The sequence below is a fragment of the Brassica rapa genome, chromosome A02 (assembly GCF_000309985.2).
Source record: "Brassica rapa cultivar Chiifu-401-42 chromosome A02, CAAS_Brap_v3.01, whole genome shotgun sequence".
Taxonomy (NCBI): domain Eukaryota; kingdom Viridiplantae; phylum Streptophyta; class Magnoliopsida; order Brassicales; family Brassicaceae; genus Brassica; species Brassica rapa.
The window spans coordinates 6864999-6883078 of NC_024796.2; the positions used below are offsets into that span (position 1 = coordinate 6864999).

General features: G+C 31.5%; 2 protein-coding genes across 2 annotated transcripts; both read right to left on the bottom strand.

Moving 5' to 3' along the window:
- Window positions 1-24: 24 nt before the first annotated feature.
- LOC103851917 lies at window positions 25-2761 on the bottom strand. Its single transcript, XM_009128798.3, has 6 exons — window positions 2354-2761; window positions 1705-1845; window positions 1011-1622; window positions 825-917; window positions 526-726; window positions 25-439 (listed from the first exon to the last, which is right to left on the bottom strand). The coding sequence occupies exons 1-6, from the start codon at window positions 2678-2680 to the stop codon at window positions 224-226; spliced, it is 1590 nt and encodes a 529-aa protein (XP_009127046.1). The 5' UTR covers window positions 2681-2761; the 3' UTR covers window positions 25-223.
- Window positions 2762-11970: 9209 nt separating this feature from the next.
- Window positions 11971-14316, bottom strand: LOC103851935. Its single transcript, XM_009128815.3, has one exon. The coding sequence runs from the start codon at window positions 14314-14316 to the stop codon at window positions 11971-11973; it is 2346 nt and encodes a 781-aa protein (XP_009127063.3).
- Window positions 14317-18080: the final 3764 nt, after the last annotated feature.

The following is an 18080-nucleotide window of genomic DNA, read 5'->3' on the forward strand; positions in this document are numbered from 1 at the left end:
GATCAATCTTTAAACCAAGAGATATATGTTCAAGAGATCAATCTTTTCATTCCTACTTTTTGTGTCTCATAATAATTCAAACAATTACATAACCTGTAGTATCAGAGTATGCTACAGACCTGAGTTATATATTTACAAACAGATGTTAAGAGCTTTCACCGTGGTATTACATTAAACTTGTGTCCTAACAAACAGACAAACAGTTGAGAGTTTCAATTGGTTTCTAGCAGTTATCTGGTCTGTTGTACTTTGGAGGCAGAGATGGACATTGCTCATTCATATGGGTGTATGGTTCCATAGTGTTGTAACCAGGAAGTTGCATTCTGTACTTGCCAAGTATCTGACAGTACGGAAGCTTCACACTGTCATTGTCATTGCACCATTTAGGAAGTCTACTTGCGTTTGTCTCGAAGAAGTTGAGCATGTAAGCATCTTTGATCTGCAAAATTTGAAATTAACAGATTTTAAGAGAACACGAGTTGCGGGTGGTGAGGAGAACAGAGACTTTTGTATTGGTTATTTTACCGTGAACTCTGTGACTTGAACAGAATCAGCCAATGAGCCGAATAGGCCACCTTCTTTGTACATTTCGAGGATGAAAGCAATGCATGAGGTCGATTTACCATCGCTGTATACCCAATCGTCTTGTTCAGGTATTGCCAGTAATTTGTCAAAAGAAGACCCGCGCTTCTCTACTTCCACCAGTACATCAGAAAGATCAAGACCCTGCAATGTTAGTTAGAACATGTTAGAGAATGATAGAAAGAATGACAAGGAACAAAGTCAAAGTATAGAAGCAGCTATAATGCATATATGGATGATACCTTTGTTCCGAGTCGCTTGTTCAAGGCTTCATTCCACATATTAGCAGCATAATCAGGTTGCATTTTGCTCCAAACAGTCATGAAAGACGCAACCTGAAAGAGAGAGAAAGAAAAAGCTCCTAATTAGAAAGAGTACTCGTTCACAAGGACAAAGTTGTGAACTGAGAAATGAAAAGAAAAACCTACAAGATGAGAATCGAGAGGAGGCGGGTAGTTCTCAGTAACAGTATCGATCCAGCTAAAAATCAAGTTATGATAACCATATGGTTTACCCTCCATGCTCCGAGCATACTCCCACGCAGCAGTGACGTTGAACTTAGCACGAACATCGGGATGCAAAGGTAGCAATGCGATCTGAGGATTCGCGTCATCCTTTGTTAGTTCAAATTCCCACCATTCCTCCCATGGTAAGATCGCTATCACATCTTCTCCCTTCTCGTTTTCATTCCCAGACTCACCAACCCACAGTTTCCCTTCGGAGTCTCTCAAGCAGACAGCGGAATGACCAGCGTACGCCCCGCTCACCCATTTCTCAAGAGTCTCGAAACCACCCCACCGTCCACGGATCTTCGAAATAGCTAACATATCACCAGACTGGATTTGATCAGTTGTAACGTTTGTGACCCACGGTTCAGGACGAGCTTCGAACTTAGCTCCCATATGCTTCTCAAGAAACGCGAGGTTAGAGCTCTCCCCCCAACCAGTATTAGTAAAGAGAGGAAAAACATCCCATAACGCTTGAAGCGTTCCTAACATCCCCGCGTGCATAAGGAATATCGAAACTCCCTTATTCTTAACCTGATACACACCCCAAAAAAACGCATCAAAACAAACTCATCCTAAACTGAGAAACCAAAAGACATAGCAACAACCATCTTACATATTCGTACTCGGCTAGTCCATCCCACTCCGGGAACTCCACAGTGTGCGCTCGTGAGATGAAGTACCAAGTCCACGTCACGCGGTATGGAGTTGCAAAGACATAGAGATCCATGCAAGTCCAACTATGCGCTTTATCCGCCTTCACAAACACAAACACAAAACAAAAAAAAAACTTAGGAATAATCCACTACAAACAGTTTCACATCAACTACAAAAGCAAGAAACAACAAAGCTCACAGATTCTTTAAAAATGGAGTCTTTACCTACTAAACTCAGCAAGTACTCAACTTTCATTAAAATTGATTAAACCCAAAACTAAAAAGCGTATTCTAAGGACTACCCACAAGAGAAGAAGGTTAAATACAACTTCATCAACAGTGTGCCCTAGCAATTGAATCGAATCAGAAACTTCCAATAGTCAAAATTGAAGAGTACCCATACACAATCAACTCCCATAAACACTCAATCACGATCGTAGTGCACGAAATCTACTTGAATTTGAGTTCTATTTGCACCTGAATGTGAAGCGTGCCCTAGCAATTGAATTGAAATCAGAAACTTCCAATAGTCAAAATTGAAGAGAACCCATACACAATTAACACCCATAGACACTCAATCACGATTCGAATTTGAGTTTTGATTCGCACCTGAATGTGAAGCGTGCCTCCACCAAACTCGCTGCCGGACTTGTTATGAAACTCCAAATAAGCCGTGTTCTCGTAGAAACAAGCGCCTTTCCACTTGACGTCATCGTTCCCTGGGCTCGCTGTTCCGATGAAAGTGGGGAGCAGATCGGCGGCGCCGTAGAGGGAATTGAGAATCGGCCACGAGACTTGCTTGGGAAGGAGTGGAAGGAGGTCGAGAGGGTGAAACGGGGATTTCAGTGATTCGGCGGTTGAGACAGTTAGAATCAGAACGGCTATGGAGAACAGAGAGGGAAGCGTGAAAGACGATGAGGAAGATGAAGACGCCATGTCCGTTTTTTTTTTTGCGTTCGTCGTCTCTCCACGATGTATTTTAGTTCCTATATTTTCCCTCGAAAATGTACTTTATCTATATTCTATATTATTAGTTATATATATATATATATATATATATGTTGCTTGCAAAATGCTCTGATGTTTAATGTTTCCACGTAACATCTTTTTTTTATAGTCAAAATACCAATAGATAACATTAAAAATGTCCTTATTAAAAATATAGCACACAAAAGGAAAAATGATTAAAATATGTTTTATTATAGAATAAAATGATAATTATACTTTTATTATATATATAATTAAATAAACATTTTTAAATAGAAATTTTGTTGCTGAAATATTCGAAAATTTCCCTATATTTTTTTTTTCATTTTGTTTCAAACAATTTTCCTTAAAAAGTTTATGAAAACTACTCTAAATATTTATGATATCTTTACTGAATTTGAGTTTAGAAAAATCTTCATGAATGTATTTAAATGACATCTTCTTAAATCCGAGTTTATGAAGTCATTTCTGAATAAGTATAATATCTTCTTAAAATTTAGAGAAAATACTGATAAATTTTTTAATATTTTAAAAAACTTTAAGAAGATATTAATAAATATCTTCACAAAATTTAGAATTTTTTTCATAAATATGTATTTAGGAAAACTTTAATGAATATATATTTATGAACACTCTACTAAATTTGAATTAAATCCATATCTAATAAGATATTCTTAAATACGTATAACATTTTTCTACTTTTATAGAAGACCTTCATGAATTTTATATCTAAATTTTATAAAAATATTATACATATTTAAAAACTTTTTGCAAAATTTTGAAATATGTTATATATTAAATAGTATTTTTAATATGCATATAAATGAAATTCGAGAAGAAGACATAAATATTTAGGAAGAAGTTCTTAAATATACATACAAGTTGCATTCATAAAGTCTATTTACACATTTATTAAGGCATTTATGAACTCCTATTGAAAATGTGTTTTTACTAGTGTTAAACATGAATAATGAACAATGATACCAACAATGTTGTAATGATGAAAAAAAATTTAAATCGTGTGGTCTTCTGGGCTTTTGTTATATGGACCTGTTGTTTCGGTTTTTGTATGTTTGAACTGAGCATTTTCTGCAGCCGTTTAACGTGTTGTGAGAAAGTTCTTTCTTGTCTCTCTTCTCCACAGTTTTCTTTGGTCGGGAAGGAGAGGTGATCCCGCCTCCACCATATCTCGCTTATATCTACTTCTTCTTCCGTTTATCTATCTCATGGTGTTTATGTTTATGTTGTTGTCGCTCTCAAATAAATGTGGAGTTTCGGTGTGTTATCGGATCTCAATCTTGCCGTAAGAGTCAGAGATATGATTCGGGTCTTTAGATTCGGCTGGTTTGGAGGGAGGGGCTAACGCGGGTGTTTTGAAGTTCGTGTCAAATATGACGGTAACCTTACTTGGCTTAGTCCATATGCGATTTCCAGTCTGGGTTTGCGCAGTCTCAAGCGGATGTAACTTAGGTGGTCTTCTTCGACCCAAGTTCTTGTTGCAGTAACAGCTACGATTTGGTATGCGGTGGCTTGCTTCCTATTAGTATAAACAGTTTGGTTATTCTTGCTTTTAATAGAATATCTTTTATCAGAAAAAAAACTTATGATAAGTCAGCGTTTTAACGATTTTTCAAACTTGTCAAAGACGAAAACTTTTAAATATGACAGGTGGCACAATTTGATCCCAAAGAGTAATCGATAGTGGGGACAAATAATGTTTAATCATCACCATAACTGGATTTTTTTTGTTCCATTGCTGTGCCAATAGAACATGCTAAAGCTCTTTGTTCCCACCCTTGACCAAAGAAATCCATGAAGAAGCATCATCGTTCACACCAAGAAATTTGTCAGCTCAACAACACGTAGAACTCTGTTAACCCAATGATATGTTGGTTATTTGGGGTTGTAACCCGTAAAATTGTGAATTATATACTTGGATAATGATTGAATCGTCATGCTTTTCTTAAAGAGTATTTCGATCATATTCTAAACTTTTGGGTTACACGAAATCCCTTTGTAGGATAAGACAATCAAAATCTCATTCTTGTTCTAGGCTAAGATACAAGAACAACAAATAAAGCTTTAGTGCTTATATGTGTTTCTTCGAAGATCTTTGATGATCTTCGAACAATGAATCTTTCTTTCTCTCTCTCTTACTAACTATTAGTTTTTGATCTTCAATCTTGTTTTACAAGTTGTGATTCAAGTTATAATTTTCCATTGCCCACTACTCCTTATATAGAGTACTAAGGGTTGCAATAGTTAACACCAATAGTTACAATGGTTAGTGAAGAGTTACAACCATTAATACCAATAGTTACATTAGTTAGACAATAGTCACAATGGTTCATCACCAGAGGCTTTAATCACCAATGGTTACAATGGTTTATCATCAAAGGTTGCAGCCATTTACCACTAATAGTTACAATCACAAACAGTTGCATTTGTTCACCTAAACAATTGCAATGCTTCACTTTAATGGTTGCAAGGATACATTTAAATATCCATAAATTCTCCCCTATTTAAGTGTAATCATAGATTCATTAAATAATTAATACATATATCAAACTCATGCATAAATGAAAATGTTCGAAGAATTGAATTTTCATTTTAGTATAATACACATTCCAAATGCCCGAAAATCAGGATGTCCTACGGATTGAATCCCTAAACCCATTTTGAGCACATGATGATAATACACATGTGTTTCCACACTACTCTAAGTGTTTACCCAACACTATTATAAGCCATGTGTCCCAATCCATTCATGAATGAATACAAAGCCAAGTCCCAGCTTATTGAAGCGGCATCACTTCACACTCATATAGGTAAATACTTTCAGTCATGCACCTGCAAATGCAATTTTTTAAAGTATTTATTAAGAATAAAATTTCAACCTAGCTCTTTTTTTGCAGGTCCAAACACATACTTTGGGATGATTTAAAAATGTGCTTCAATTTATAAGTGTAGGCTTTCCACATTGAATTCAGCCTCTAACGTCGTATCAGATGGGAATTGGGTATCCCACCATTAAAGATTTCAAATGGACTTTAAACTCAACCCTAACAAACTTAATAACCAAGTCTCTAGCTAATCATTTCATCAAATGATATGCTTCATTTCTTTCAGACAGAATAAACCCTTATGGTATTCACCTTGTGAGTGATCAGCTCACATATTACGCTATATCAAATGCCATGTGTCGCGACTTACCATTATATACTTAATTATAAACTTTAACCAAGACTTTTTTACTAACATAGATAGAAACTGGTGATACTATTTCGGCCACAACGGAATCTCGTAAAATAAATTCTTTAGCCAATACGCCTATTTACCCGCATATGCTAATATTACGAATTCCTATTCTATAGTCAAATTTTTCATGCAATTTTGCTTCTTGGAAGCCCATGAAATTGCACCTCCCCAAGCAAAAATACTCAACCACTTATAGAAAAATAATCTTCTATATTGATAATCAAACTTGCATCAAAATATCCTTCTACATTCAAAGGAAATCTGACATATAACAAACCATAATTTATGGTTTCATTCAAATACTCGAGTTGTGATATTTCTTGTCATGCATAAGACACAAACTTCACACTCTCATTCCATGGGAGTTCTTATTCGAGAACAATCTTACAATTGAACTTATTAATAACTTTCTCAATATAATGAGATTGTGTATAATATAGTTCTTTACTTGTATGTGTGATTCAAATTTCAATAATCACATCAACCTCCCCCATGTCTTTCACTACAAAGCTTGATGACCAATAATGCTTTTGTAAGCTCTACTTGTCTATGGCTAGTGCCAAAGATCAATATGTCATCACATATAACCAAATGATTGTTCCATTACTGAATTCATCAATTTGTTATATAAACACTTATCCTAATGGTTTAACTCTAACCGCTTGATAAAACAATCTCATCAAACATTTGATGTTACTGTTTAGGTGCTTTTTTTAGCTCATTCAAATAAACAAATACATTTTATATTTATTACAAGGTAGAATAAGACCTTTAGGTGGCTTTATATACACAATTCTTTCTAAGCCATCGATCCATACCCATGGATCATAGTCCATAGCACCGACCATGAACAATAAGTTTTCCACTCATGATGGCTCAGCCTTGACCACAAGTCATTTGTATCCTTTCAGTAACATTATGTATGCACTCTTACGGTAACCTGATATTTGCACCCTTTCGGTGACATTATATTCCCACCCTTCCGGTGATGTTTCATTCACCCCTTTTCCGTGATGGTACATTCACACTTTTTCAGTCCCAAACTGTTCCCACCCTTTTGGTCCCGAGCTGTTCGTACCCTTTCGGTTGCGATCCCGTACCTCCCGATCCGTTCGTACCCTTTCGATCACGACGCCTTGCATCCCTAGGATCACGTCACGTTGCATCCCTAGGATCACGTCACGTTCACACCCCTTGGGCTATGATACGTTCGTACCCCTTGGATCGCGACATGTTCGTACTTCCTGGATCACGACACGTTCGTACCTCTTGGATAACAAAACACTCACATCCTTTAGGTCACGATACACTCGCATCCTTTGGATCACGATGCACTCGCATCCCTTGGATTACAACGCACTCCCATCCCTTGGATTACGATATGATCGCACCTCTTCGAAAGTCTACTCTCTCAAGCATTTACAACTTTCCAAACTTTGATTTTATCTCTCGCACAAAATCATAAGTTATAGTTCACAACGAAAATACTCTTTAAGATTGTTGGTTATTTGGGGTTGTAACCCGTAAAATTGTGAATTATATACTTGGATAATGATTGAATCACAATGCTTTTCTTAAAGAATATTTCGACCCTATTCCAAACCTTTGGGTTACAAGAAATCCCTTTGTAGGATAAGACAATCAAAGTCTCATTCTTATTCTAGGCTAAGATACAAAAACAACAAATAAAGCTTTAGTGTTTATATGTGTTTCTTCGAAGATCTTTGATGATCTTCAAACAATGAATTTTTCTTTCTTTCTCTCTTACTAAATACTAGGTTAAGACCCGCGCATTGCGCGGGATGAATATTATTTATAAATTATTTTTAAGTATTACATATTTTTTTCATAATAATATATATTGAATAATTAAAAATTTAGTAACTATTACGTATATAATTAAATTGGTACAACTACTTAAATAAATTTTATTTATCCATACAAACACTTTTTCTATTTTATATGTTATAAAATTAAGTTTAAATGATATTAACATAGATATATAGTACATTTTTAATAGTAACATCTGTTAAAAAATATTTTATACTCATATTATTTTTGATCGTTTGTATTTCTTTATAACAAAAATTTTAAATCAATGATAACAATAAAAACTTTATAGGATGTTTAATAGTTTTAATAATTTATAATTTTAAAAACATTCAATACAAAGTTTAAAATCTAAATATTAAGTTGTCAATAATTGTTCAAAATGTTTATCAAAAAATTTCAAATCAAATTCGAAATTAAAATACTTATGTATTTTATATGGAATATAATTTATTTTAAAAAAAATATTAATATGCGTATATATAATATTTATTAAATGAGACTTCCTACTTATGTAATTTCATAATCATTTGTATCTTGTTATAACATAAATTTTAAACCATAGATCACAAAAATTTCAGTATGAGATTTTTAACAACTTTAGTCATTTATATTCGTTTTTTAAAATTCAAACTATAACATATATGAAAAAATCTAAATTTTCATTATATAGTTAATATGGTTGTTTAATTTATTTTAAAATGAATTAAAAATGATAAAGAATAGACTGATTTTTATCAAATCTTTATTATTTAAAATCATTAATTGTCATATATACTTTAGCCACATTAGGTAATTCCGTGATTTTTATTTAAGGAAACAATGAAGAACATTTATGATTAATTTATGGTTAGTTTAATAAAAAGCTTATTATATATTTATATGGACCAACATATTTTTCTAAGGATTCTAAGAATGATTGTGGTGATGACATGTGGCTACAAAAATATGTTGTAATGCTTCTCTTTTAATATATAGGCGATTAGTTTTTGATCTTCAATCTTGTTTTACAAGTTGTGATTCAAGTTATAATTTTTCATTGCCCACTACTCCTTATATAGAGTACTAAGGGTTGCAATGGTTAACACCAATAGTTACAATGGTTAGTGAAGAGTTACAACCATTAATACCAATAGTTATATTGGTTAGATAATAGTCACAATGGCTCATCACCAAAGACTTTAATCACCAATGGTTACAATGGTTTATCATTAAAGGTTACAACTATTTACCACCAACAGTTACAATCACAAACAGTTGCATTTGTTCATCTAAACAATTGTAATGCTTCACTTTAATGGTTGCAAGAATTCACTTAAATATCCAACATGATATTTAACACCAATAACTGAAAAAGTCCTTACAATGAAAGAACTGCCTTTAAGCGCTTTGGCGTGAAAGTCTTGTCAAGTTAAACAAAGTTAGACGAAAGCTGTTTGTAGACCAATCGAGCTTCTAAAACTGCATAGAAGTCCTAACGCTCTTGACTTTTTTTTTGACCTTCGGCTAACTACACCTTCTTTTGCTCGAACAAAAAATTGGAACATTCTTAAGAACATTCCAAAATGGCATAATCTTGTGCTAATATGTAATTGGCATGATCGATCCAAAATACCTCAAGAGCGTTAGGACTTCTATGCAGTTTTAGAAGCTCGATTGGTCTACATATATCTATTGAATTTGCTAATGTGTGACTTACCTAATGTGTAAATCATATGCGAAGTATTGTCAAAAATATATATAGAAATAACTAACTCTTTATATATTTCATTTCAAAATTATATTTCTATTTTATTAAACAAATTTTTATTTTTTGTTTCTTTTTTAAATATGTATTATATAAATTCTGAATTTATGACTTGATCAAATTTGATTGTTTATACATATCCAGAAATAATTTAAATAAAGTTAAAAATAAATGAATAAACTTATCTATTTATTAAATAATTAAAAAAACTAGAAACAGTGTTTTTTTTGGTCAATTAGATCCTTTTGTTTCGGAATTTTTGAAAATATATATAGCTTAAATTAGATATGTTTCAATTTCTGATTCATCTATAAATGTACTTCTCTGTCTTTCTAATTTTAAAATATCATCATTTCATTATCTACGATGAAAAATGCGTTTGAACCTTCGCTTATTGGTGTTATGCTCACAATTCTTCTGCTCGGTTTGTATTTACATTTACAACTTATTAATATATTCTATAATCATTCCAAAATAAATCTTATTTGATGCTGTATTAATTTATATATCTATATAAACTGAATGTTTAATTATATAATACTGAATTTAATGATTTTCAAGAATAATCAATGATTAAGAAAGAAGATGTTTGGATGTTTAGTTCTTTTTTTTTCTTATAAGTATGCAAAAAAACTCTCTAAAACATATGTTTTACAAAAATTCATTTTCTGTTTTAAATATGAATACTAAAGTTATATGTTGATTATTATAACAACAGGAGACACGGTGATTGCTCAGAAAGGAATACGCCCATGTTTTACATCTTATGGATACAAAAACGGAAAATGTACATTACACACCTGCAAAATGCACTGTTACAAAAAGTATAAAGATGCGGTTGGTACCTGCATTCCTGCAGATAAAGGACAAACAAGATGCCAATGTACACATCACTGCCCTCCTTGATTCTTTTTTATCTACACTAAAACTCAAATAATTTTTTGCTGGCTTTTTGACGTAATAAGGTGTATTATTTTTTTTTTTTTTTGAAAATTAAGGTGTATTATTTCACTAAATATAAATATAAATAACAAAATACTGATACGTGTATCTTCCTTTTTATTTTCTTTACAATTGCATAAATTAACAAACATATTAAATTGTGATGATTTGAGAATGTACTTGATTTAACAGAGCATGGGTAATACAAACAGATTGATTCACGTTTCAACCTGTCAAGTAACAAGAAAATTATAGAATTTTAATGTTTATTATTTTGTTGGTATCATTATTCATGTTTATAACCACTAAAGAGATATTTTCAAAAATATATTATTTATTAAGAGGAAAAAGACTCTTATACCCTTGTTCTTTCTATATATAATAATTATTATTTAAATAAATTAAAATTATGTTTTCGAATTATATTTTTTCAAATTCAATTTTTTTATAAATTCCTTTTTTTATCTTTTTTTTTAAATTTATTTTTGAAAATCAGAAATTCTTTTTGACATTATTTTTTAATTTTTTTTATATTTTAAGTATTTATTTATATATTTATTAGAATCATAAATTTCATATAACTCTAGTATACCCTTCAATTCTAAACCTTAAATATAGATTAGTTAACCCTATGAGTATAAATGTTTTTTTTTCTCGTTTTTGAGAGTAAAAGTACGGAGAAACCAAAGGGGCCATCACTATTCGACTAATGGCTTACACCACTTTAATTCTTCACCTGGGCTGACTTTAATTCATAACTATGTATTTCCTTTTGAATTGGGCAGGACTCGGTAAACACTAAAGTTGGGCTTGTAATATTTTTTTTCTTTTTTCTTTAAATATGAATGCCAGTTACAAAAAAAAAGTGAGAGTAAAAATAGTTAGTATAAATATAAAGTGTTATTATAATGTGATATTTTTGGCAATTTCCAAAATCTAACTATCCAAGTTTCAGAAAGAATAACTATAGCATATGATACCATGGTGCTTTCAAGAAAGAATAACTATAGCATATGATACCATGGTGCTTTCTAGGCTTTCAATATCAACAACATTCTGTTTCCACAGAGGATCATCAAGTAAAAAAGAAACATAGATCTATCAAAATCACAACTCAAATCTAATTAAATTTGACACATCTGAGATCAAACCTCCAGTAAATTTGATTTCTACAATCACCTAACTGAACATAGTTGAAGAACTACAATTTCTTTTATTTTTTAAAAATCAAAATCAAAATCTGCATCGGATTTTTGGAGTCGTTACCTTGCAGATGCAGAAGGATCACATGGAAGTTGATTTTCCCAGGAGTTCAAAGATTTCTTTATTTATGCTCTGTCAAACTAAATTGTGAAGCGGAGAAAGTTGTACTACACAACGATAGTTGTCGGTGGTTTGAAGTTTTTTTTTTTTTTTTGATCAACTGAGAAATTCATTAATAAAAAGGAAAAGATAAGGGGCTTTAAGGGCCCAAGTTTGCTAAATGGGTGGACAAACAGGCCTTAGCCAGTTTGTCAGCAGCCCCATTACGAGATCTGGAAACAAAAGAAAAACGACAAAGGGAAAACGGTGACAATGAAGAAAAAGCTAATGAGTCGATGTCAGCAAGCACTCCAAAGAGCTCTACCGATTGTCTTCTCGTGGTGATTGCTTGTATAAGCACTTGTGAGTCTGAACGGATCCAGATATGGGTGAAATTGAGAGAGATCGCGTGTTGGAGAGCCTCTCGTATCGCTAGGCCTTCTGCCATTAATGCCGATGCCACTGAGTCTTGGGCCTTTGATCCGCGGTTGAGCTCCTGTGATGAGAGATCAGTGAAGATCCAGGCGAGGCCAGCCGATTTAGAATCTGATCTCCAGGCCGCATCTGTATAACAGAGGATGGTTGATTCAGGGCAGTCATAAATCAGAGGGGGGCATCTGACGAGATGTGTCGTCGGGGACTTGAGAGGTTGGGCTGATTCCCACTCTCTGATCGCTTTCACGGATTTTAATATGATCTCCTGAGGTGTAGTGGCTCTGTTTTGGAAGATGAGGTTGTTCCTTGAAATCCAGAGGAACCAGCATATCCAAGGCATCGGGTTGCTTGTGAAACCGTAGGGCGGCAGGACTTTCCAGGAGTATGATGCTTGTAGGGTTGGTTTGAAGGCGGTCCATAGAGATGTGTCCACCTCGGAGGCTAGCGGTGCTAGTTTCCAGACTTCCTTCGCGAAAGCACAATGGAAGAAAATATGAGGTAATGTCTCTGCTTCTCCACACCTACAACACATAACATTAGCATTTATACCTCTCCGTTGTAGATTTTCACCAGTTGGGAGGGCTTTTTTAGCGATTCTCCATAGGAAGTGTTTAAGCTTCGGAAGAAGAGGAGGGTTCCAGACATGTTTCTTCCAGTTCCAGGTATCTTCCGGTCTTTGAGCTGAGGGCAGTAGTGTCGATGAATTCTTGTCAGCTTGTTTAGAGTAGTATCCTGATTTCACTGAGTAGTCCCCTGACTTCTGTAGAGACCATATGTAAGAATCTTGGTTGTCAAGTATACTTGGTCGTATTGAGTAGATGAGAGTTGCCAGTTCCGGCAGTAGATTTTCAACCATAGCTTTGTTCCATTCCTTTGTTTCTCTAGAGAGGAGATCTGAGACTAGCAAATCTTGATCTTTTTGTTGCACAGGTCCTATTGGTTTCAGATTCTTTTCAGGGCAAATCCAAGAGTCGGACCAAAGGCGGGTTGATTCTCCATTTCCTATCACTCTGCCTAGATGGCTAAGCAGCAGATCTCTTCCATGTAGAATTCCTCTCCACCCATGCGAGATGTTGGAGGCTGGAATAGTGTTGAGGAAAGAGGATTTGTGGCAATATTTTCCTAGAAGAATTCTTGCGAGGAGGCAGTCTGGTCTGGTGATGATTCTCCAGCCAATTTTTGCCAGTAATGCTTGATTGAAGATTTGCACATCCCTGAAGCCTAGCCCTCCGAGAGACTTGGGTAAGGTTAGCTCATTCCATGCGACCCAGCAAATTTTATGAACTCCATCCTTTGCATCCCACCAGAACCTTGTAAGCACTGATTGAATTTTATTACAGAGGCTAATGGGGAGTTCAAAGCATGTCATGGCGAATGAGGGTATAGATGACAGTACCGCCTGTAGCATTGTGGCTTTACCAGCTGAGGAGAGAAATCTTGAAGAGTAGCTTACTGCTCGCTGTCTCATGCGGTCAACAATGCTCGCAAAAAGGTCTTTTTTATTTCTCCCAAAGTGTTCAGGGAGGCCGAGGTATTTTCCCACGCCTCCCTCCTTTTCAATGCCAAGAAACTCTTTTACTCTTGCGCGATCCTCTAACGGTGTCTTTGCTGAAAATGATATTGAGGACTTACTTGCATTAATCATCTGTCCTGATGCATTCTCATAATCTTGCAGGATGGTCTTGAGCGTAGCACAGCTTCGTTGATCACAGTTGGTGAACAACATAGTATCGTCAGCAAACAGCAGGTGGTTGATACGGGGACTGTTCCTCGACACTCTAATGCCTGGGAGATTTCCACTTAGCTGGGCTTTTGAACAGAGGCCAGAGAGAACTTCTCCACACAAGATGAAGAGATATGGAGAGAGAGGATCCCCCTGCCGCACTCCCCTCTGAGGTATGATGTTACCAACCACTTCGTCATTAAAGAGAAATGAGTAGGAGACGGTTATGACACATTGCATTAACCATTGTATCAGAAGATGGTGAAAACCCATTCGCTCCAACACTGATCTGATGAAGGACCATTCCAATCTGTCGTAGGCTTTGCTGATGTCCGTTTTAACGGCCATAGAGCAGCGCTTGACCGCCTCTGAATTCTTGAGGTAGTGGAGGACTTCGTGCGAGTTGTTTTGAAGTTTGAAGTTTATTCCTTAGAAAAGACCCCCATCCACCAAAAGTTAACTCTAGCGTTTCTGTTAATTTAAAAAACAGTGCAAGTTGTTTTCCTTCTTCTAAACATGCACATTGCACACCTTCTGCTTTACAAAACTAAGAGGTTGATTGTTTGTGGTTTTTAAAATGGTTTTTGGTTTTTGATTCTCTCAAAACTATTTTTTTACCAATCAAGATTTTTCTAAAATAGATTCTCTAAAATTTAGAGAAACTAGATTTCGAAAAAACTACCTCTTTCTACACAAAAACTAAAATCTATGTTTTCTTGGTTTCTCTTAGCAAACTATCATTGGTTTTTTTTCTTTGTTAAATTAGTTGCATATTCATAAAGTAATATCTACAGAAATCACCAATTAAAAATACATAGAAACTATTTAAATGAAAAATATATCTATTTCTAAACAAAAATAAAATAAAATCCTGGTTTTCATTGGTTTTCTTCAAAACTTGTCCTATGGATTTTCAGTTCTTCTTTGTTTTTACTAAAAATATTACTATATTATGAATGAGTAAAAGAAAAATAAATAAAATAAAGTATAGATGTATATATATATAATATAAATTTATGTTTAATTATAAAATTTTAAGTGTAAATTTAAATACAGAACTATATTATTTTGTTTTTTCTGTTTTTTTTTTTTAATTTTTAAACAAGGTTATGTGTGTTTTGGTAATCATATTTAATACTTTTTATTTCCAGAAAAAAATACTTTAAAATATGTTTTTGTTTTATTATTTTAAAATAAAAAGGAAAAACTAAAAACAAAAATCTAAAATCACCAATCATGTTTTTCAAAAAAACTAAAATCTACTGCAAAATCAAAAACCAAAATCTAAATCTAAAATTCAAAAACCAAAAACTAAAAACTAAAATCTAAAATCTAGAAACCAAACAAACAATCATCACCTAATTGTCTGATAAGAAAATTTTACAAAAGTAACAAAACAACCATGTTCAACTTAAACAAGAGCTCAAAACGACATATGGCTCAGCCCATACACTTTCTTGTATATCCCTCACCGATTAAATATTATTTTATTATTTTAATATTAATGATTTAATTATTTTGTAATACTGTATTTAGTTAGTTACTAAAAAACATGAGTCACATCTTATATATTAAAACAGAAGTCATGACTTATTTTTATGTATGATTTTTTTAGTTTGCACCATTCTTAAAAAATATCATATTTTACATAAGTTCATTATTATATCTTTTATTATCTTCATCTTTTTATATGAAATACAAATGAATATATTTAAAATGTTCTAACAAAATCTTTTTATAATATTCTTAGAATATTTTTTAAATTTACTTTCAAAAATTGTTAGTTTTAATTTAAATTATCATAAAATAATTATAAATTAAAATTGAATATAGTTTTGGTTTATAAACGAAAATTTAAATAAAATGAAATTAATTAATTTCAAAAATACATTTACTAATAATTTTTAAAGATTTTGTTAGAAATAAATATTTATTTCTATTTTATTTTTTTCAAATTTGTTTTCTAATAAAATAAAATTCATGATTTTTTGATGAGTGATATTTTTATTTGGACCATCATTTAAATTTTCTATTAAATGTATATCACTAATGCTAATATATATAATATTTTTAACTACTTTAATCATAATATATTTTATATCTTTTAATTTTTTTAAAATAAATTAAAATTCTAACAAATCTCTTGAAAAAGATTATAATAAGATCTTAGTTGTCATAAATTAAATATAAATATTTTCAACTAATTTTGTAATTAGTAATGAAATGTTACTAAAAGAATAAAATTATATCCTATTTTATCAATTTTATAATAATATCTATCATTTTAAAATAAAAACGTTATATTGAACAAAATATGAAAAAATTATTTTAAATTGATAAGTTAACATATTTTATTTTCATAAATATAAAATATTTATGCTAAAAATATAATATGTTGGTAGAACGGGTTAATATTAGTAAATTATATAATACATGTATAAAAATTTAACTTATCTTAAACTTTTTAATATACAGTAATTTATTATAGAAAATTAATAAACATTAAAAATTGCTAAAAAAATCTAGCGATTTGAACTACGGATCATGATTATAAGAAATTAAATACAAAATTGTTTTCATATATGTTGTTTCATGCATTAAAAAATTTAGTTTAGTAATCAAACGCAAATTCAATAGGACAAATATATAATAAGCAATATATATATATATATATATGTGATGATTTTAATTTACAGCATGAAAACTATAAAATTATTATATTTAGCATAATTATACAAACATTTAAATATGTGAGTAACATTAAAAATATATAAGAATTATGTAAAACAAATATCTATATATATAAATGTGAAAATATATACCCGCACGGTTGTGCGGATGGAAATCTAGTCTAATTTATTAATTTAGGATCTTAATTTTATCTACAGATAAAAGATTGTCATTTAATTTTGGACCTATTCATAACTTTATATATGCATTATACAATATATGTAAGATATTAATTGGATTATAAATCTGTTTTGTTACCATATTTTGTGGAGAATTTGTTAAGTATTTAAACATAAAAACGTAAAAACATTTAGATTTTATAAAAATAATTTTTTTTTGCTAACCAAATATAAAAATAATTTATTAAAGATAATCAAACTATCTCATATTTAAAATCATTTGGATAAATATCTAATAGTAAAGGAACATTAGTTATTTGGTTCATCATAATAAATCTGTATATAACACTTAAATATAAACAATTGGATCAAGTAACAAATAAAAATATAGTTCTATAAGTCAAATGATGATATGAAGTAAAGTAATGATTTTAAAATCTCTTATACAGCAAGATTATTAATATATTTCAACAAAGTGCGAATGATGTCAAGAAACCATACACGTAATATGAGATTTACATGTATTTTTACTAATAAGAAAATATAAAAAGAACAAAAAATTATTTTTACGAGAAGTAAACTTACTTTAATATTTTTCATGTTGAATGCTAATTCAACCTCAGTCACTTGCCGTCACAAACAAATTGAATAAATATTTGAACAAATTAATGATTATGAATAACTAACCTAATTTTATTAGTTCTGTAAAACAGACAGCGTTTCAATGCGGATAGTATCCTAGTATCTATTAAACCAGAGGAAAAAACTTTTTCAAATAATAAATATGTAATTCTAATTTTAATCCACATAACCTTTACAGCCCTTATCATATAAGGACGATCAAACATTTAATTATTTTAAAATTCTTTAACGGGTACTTTATACATATAATTCTATTTTCATAACAAAATATATATATGTTATAAATAAATTAAATATTTAAATGATAAACGTATAAATATTAAATAATTTAATTATATATGTGCATCAGTGCGGACGGATCACCTAGTATAAATATAAATAACAAATATTGATATGTGTGTCTTCCTTTTTATTTTTTGTACAATTGCATAAATTAACAAACATATTATATTAGAATCAATTGTTAATTCCATTTAAAATTGAAATGAAAATGGTATAAACTTAATTTATTTACAGCTTAGCAATCTCACATAATTTCTTATTGAGTTATTTCTTTTACTTTTTAAGATATTTAATATTTTTGTTTTTAACTATGTTTGAAATACATAAACCATTAATTAA

Coding starts and splice junctions, on each gene's coding strand:
- LOC103851917 (XM_009128798.3), bottom strand. CDS start 2,680: ATGGCGTCTTCATCTTCCTCATCGTCTTTCACGCTTCCCTCTCTGTTC. Junction 1,623..1,704: donor GACTAGCCGAGTACGAATAT/GTAAGATGGTTG, acceptor GGTGTGTATCAG/GTTAAGAATAAGGGAGTTTC. Junction 727..824: donor ACAAGCGACTCGGAACAAAG/GTATCATCCATA, acceptor CTAACATTGCAG/GGTCTTGATCTTTCTGATGT.
- LOC103851935 (XM_009128815.3), bottom strand. CDS start 14,316: ATGGCCGTTAAAACGGACATCAGCAAAGCCTACGACAGATTGGAATGG.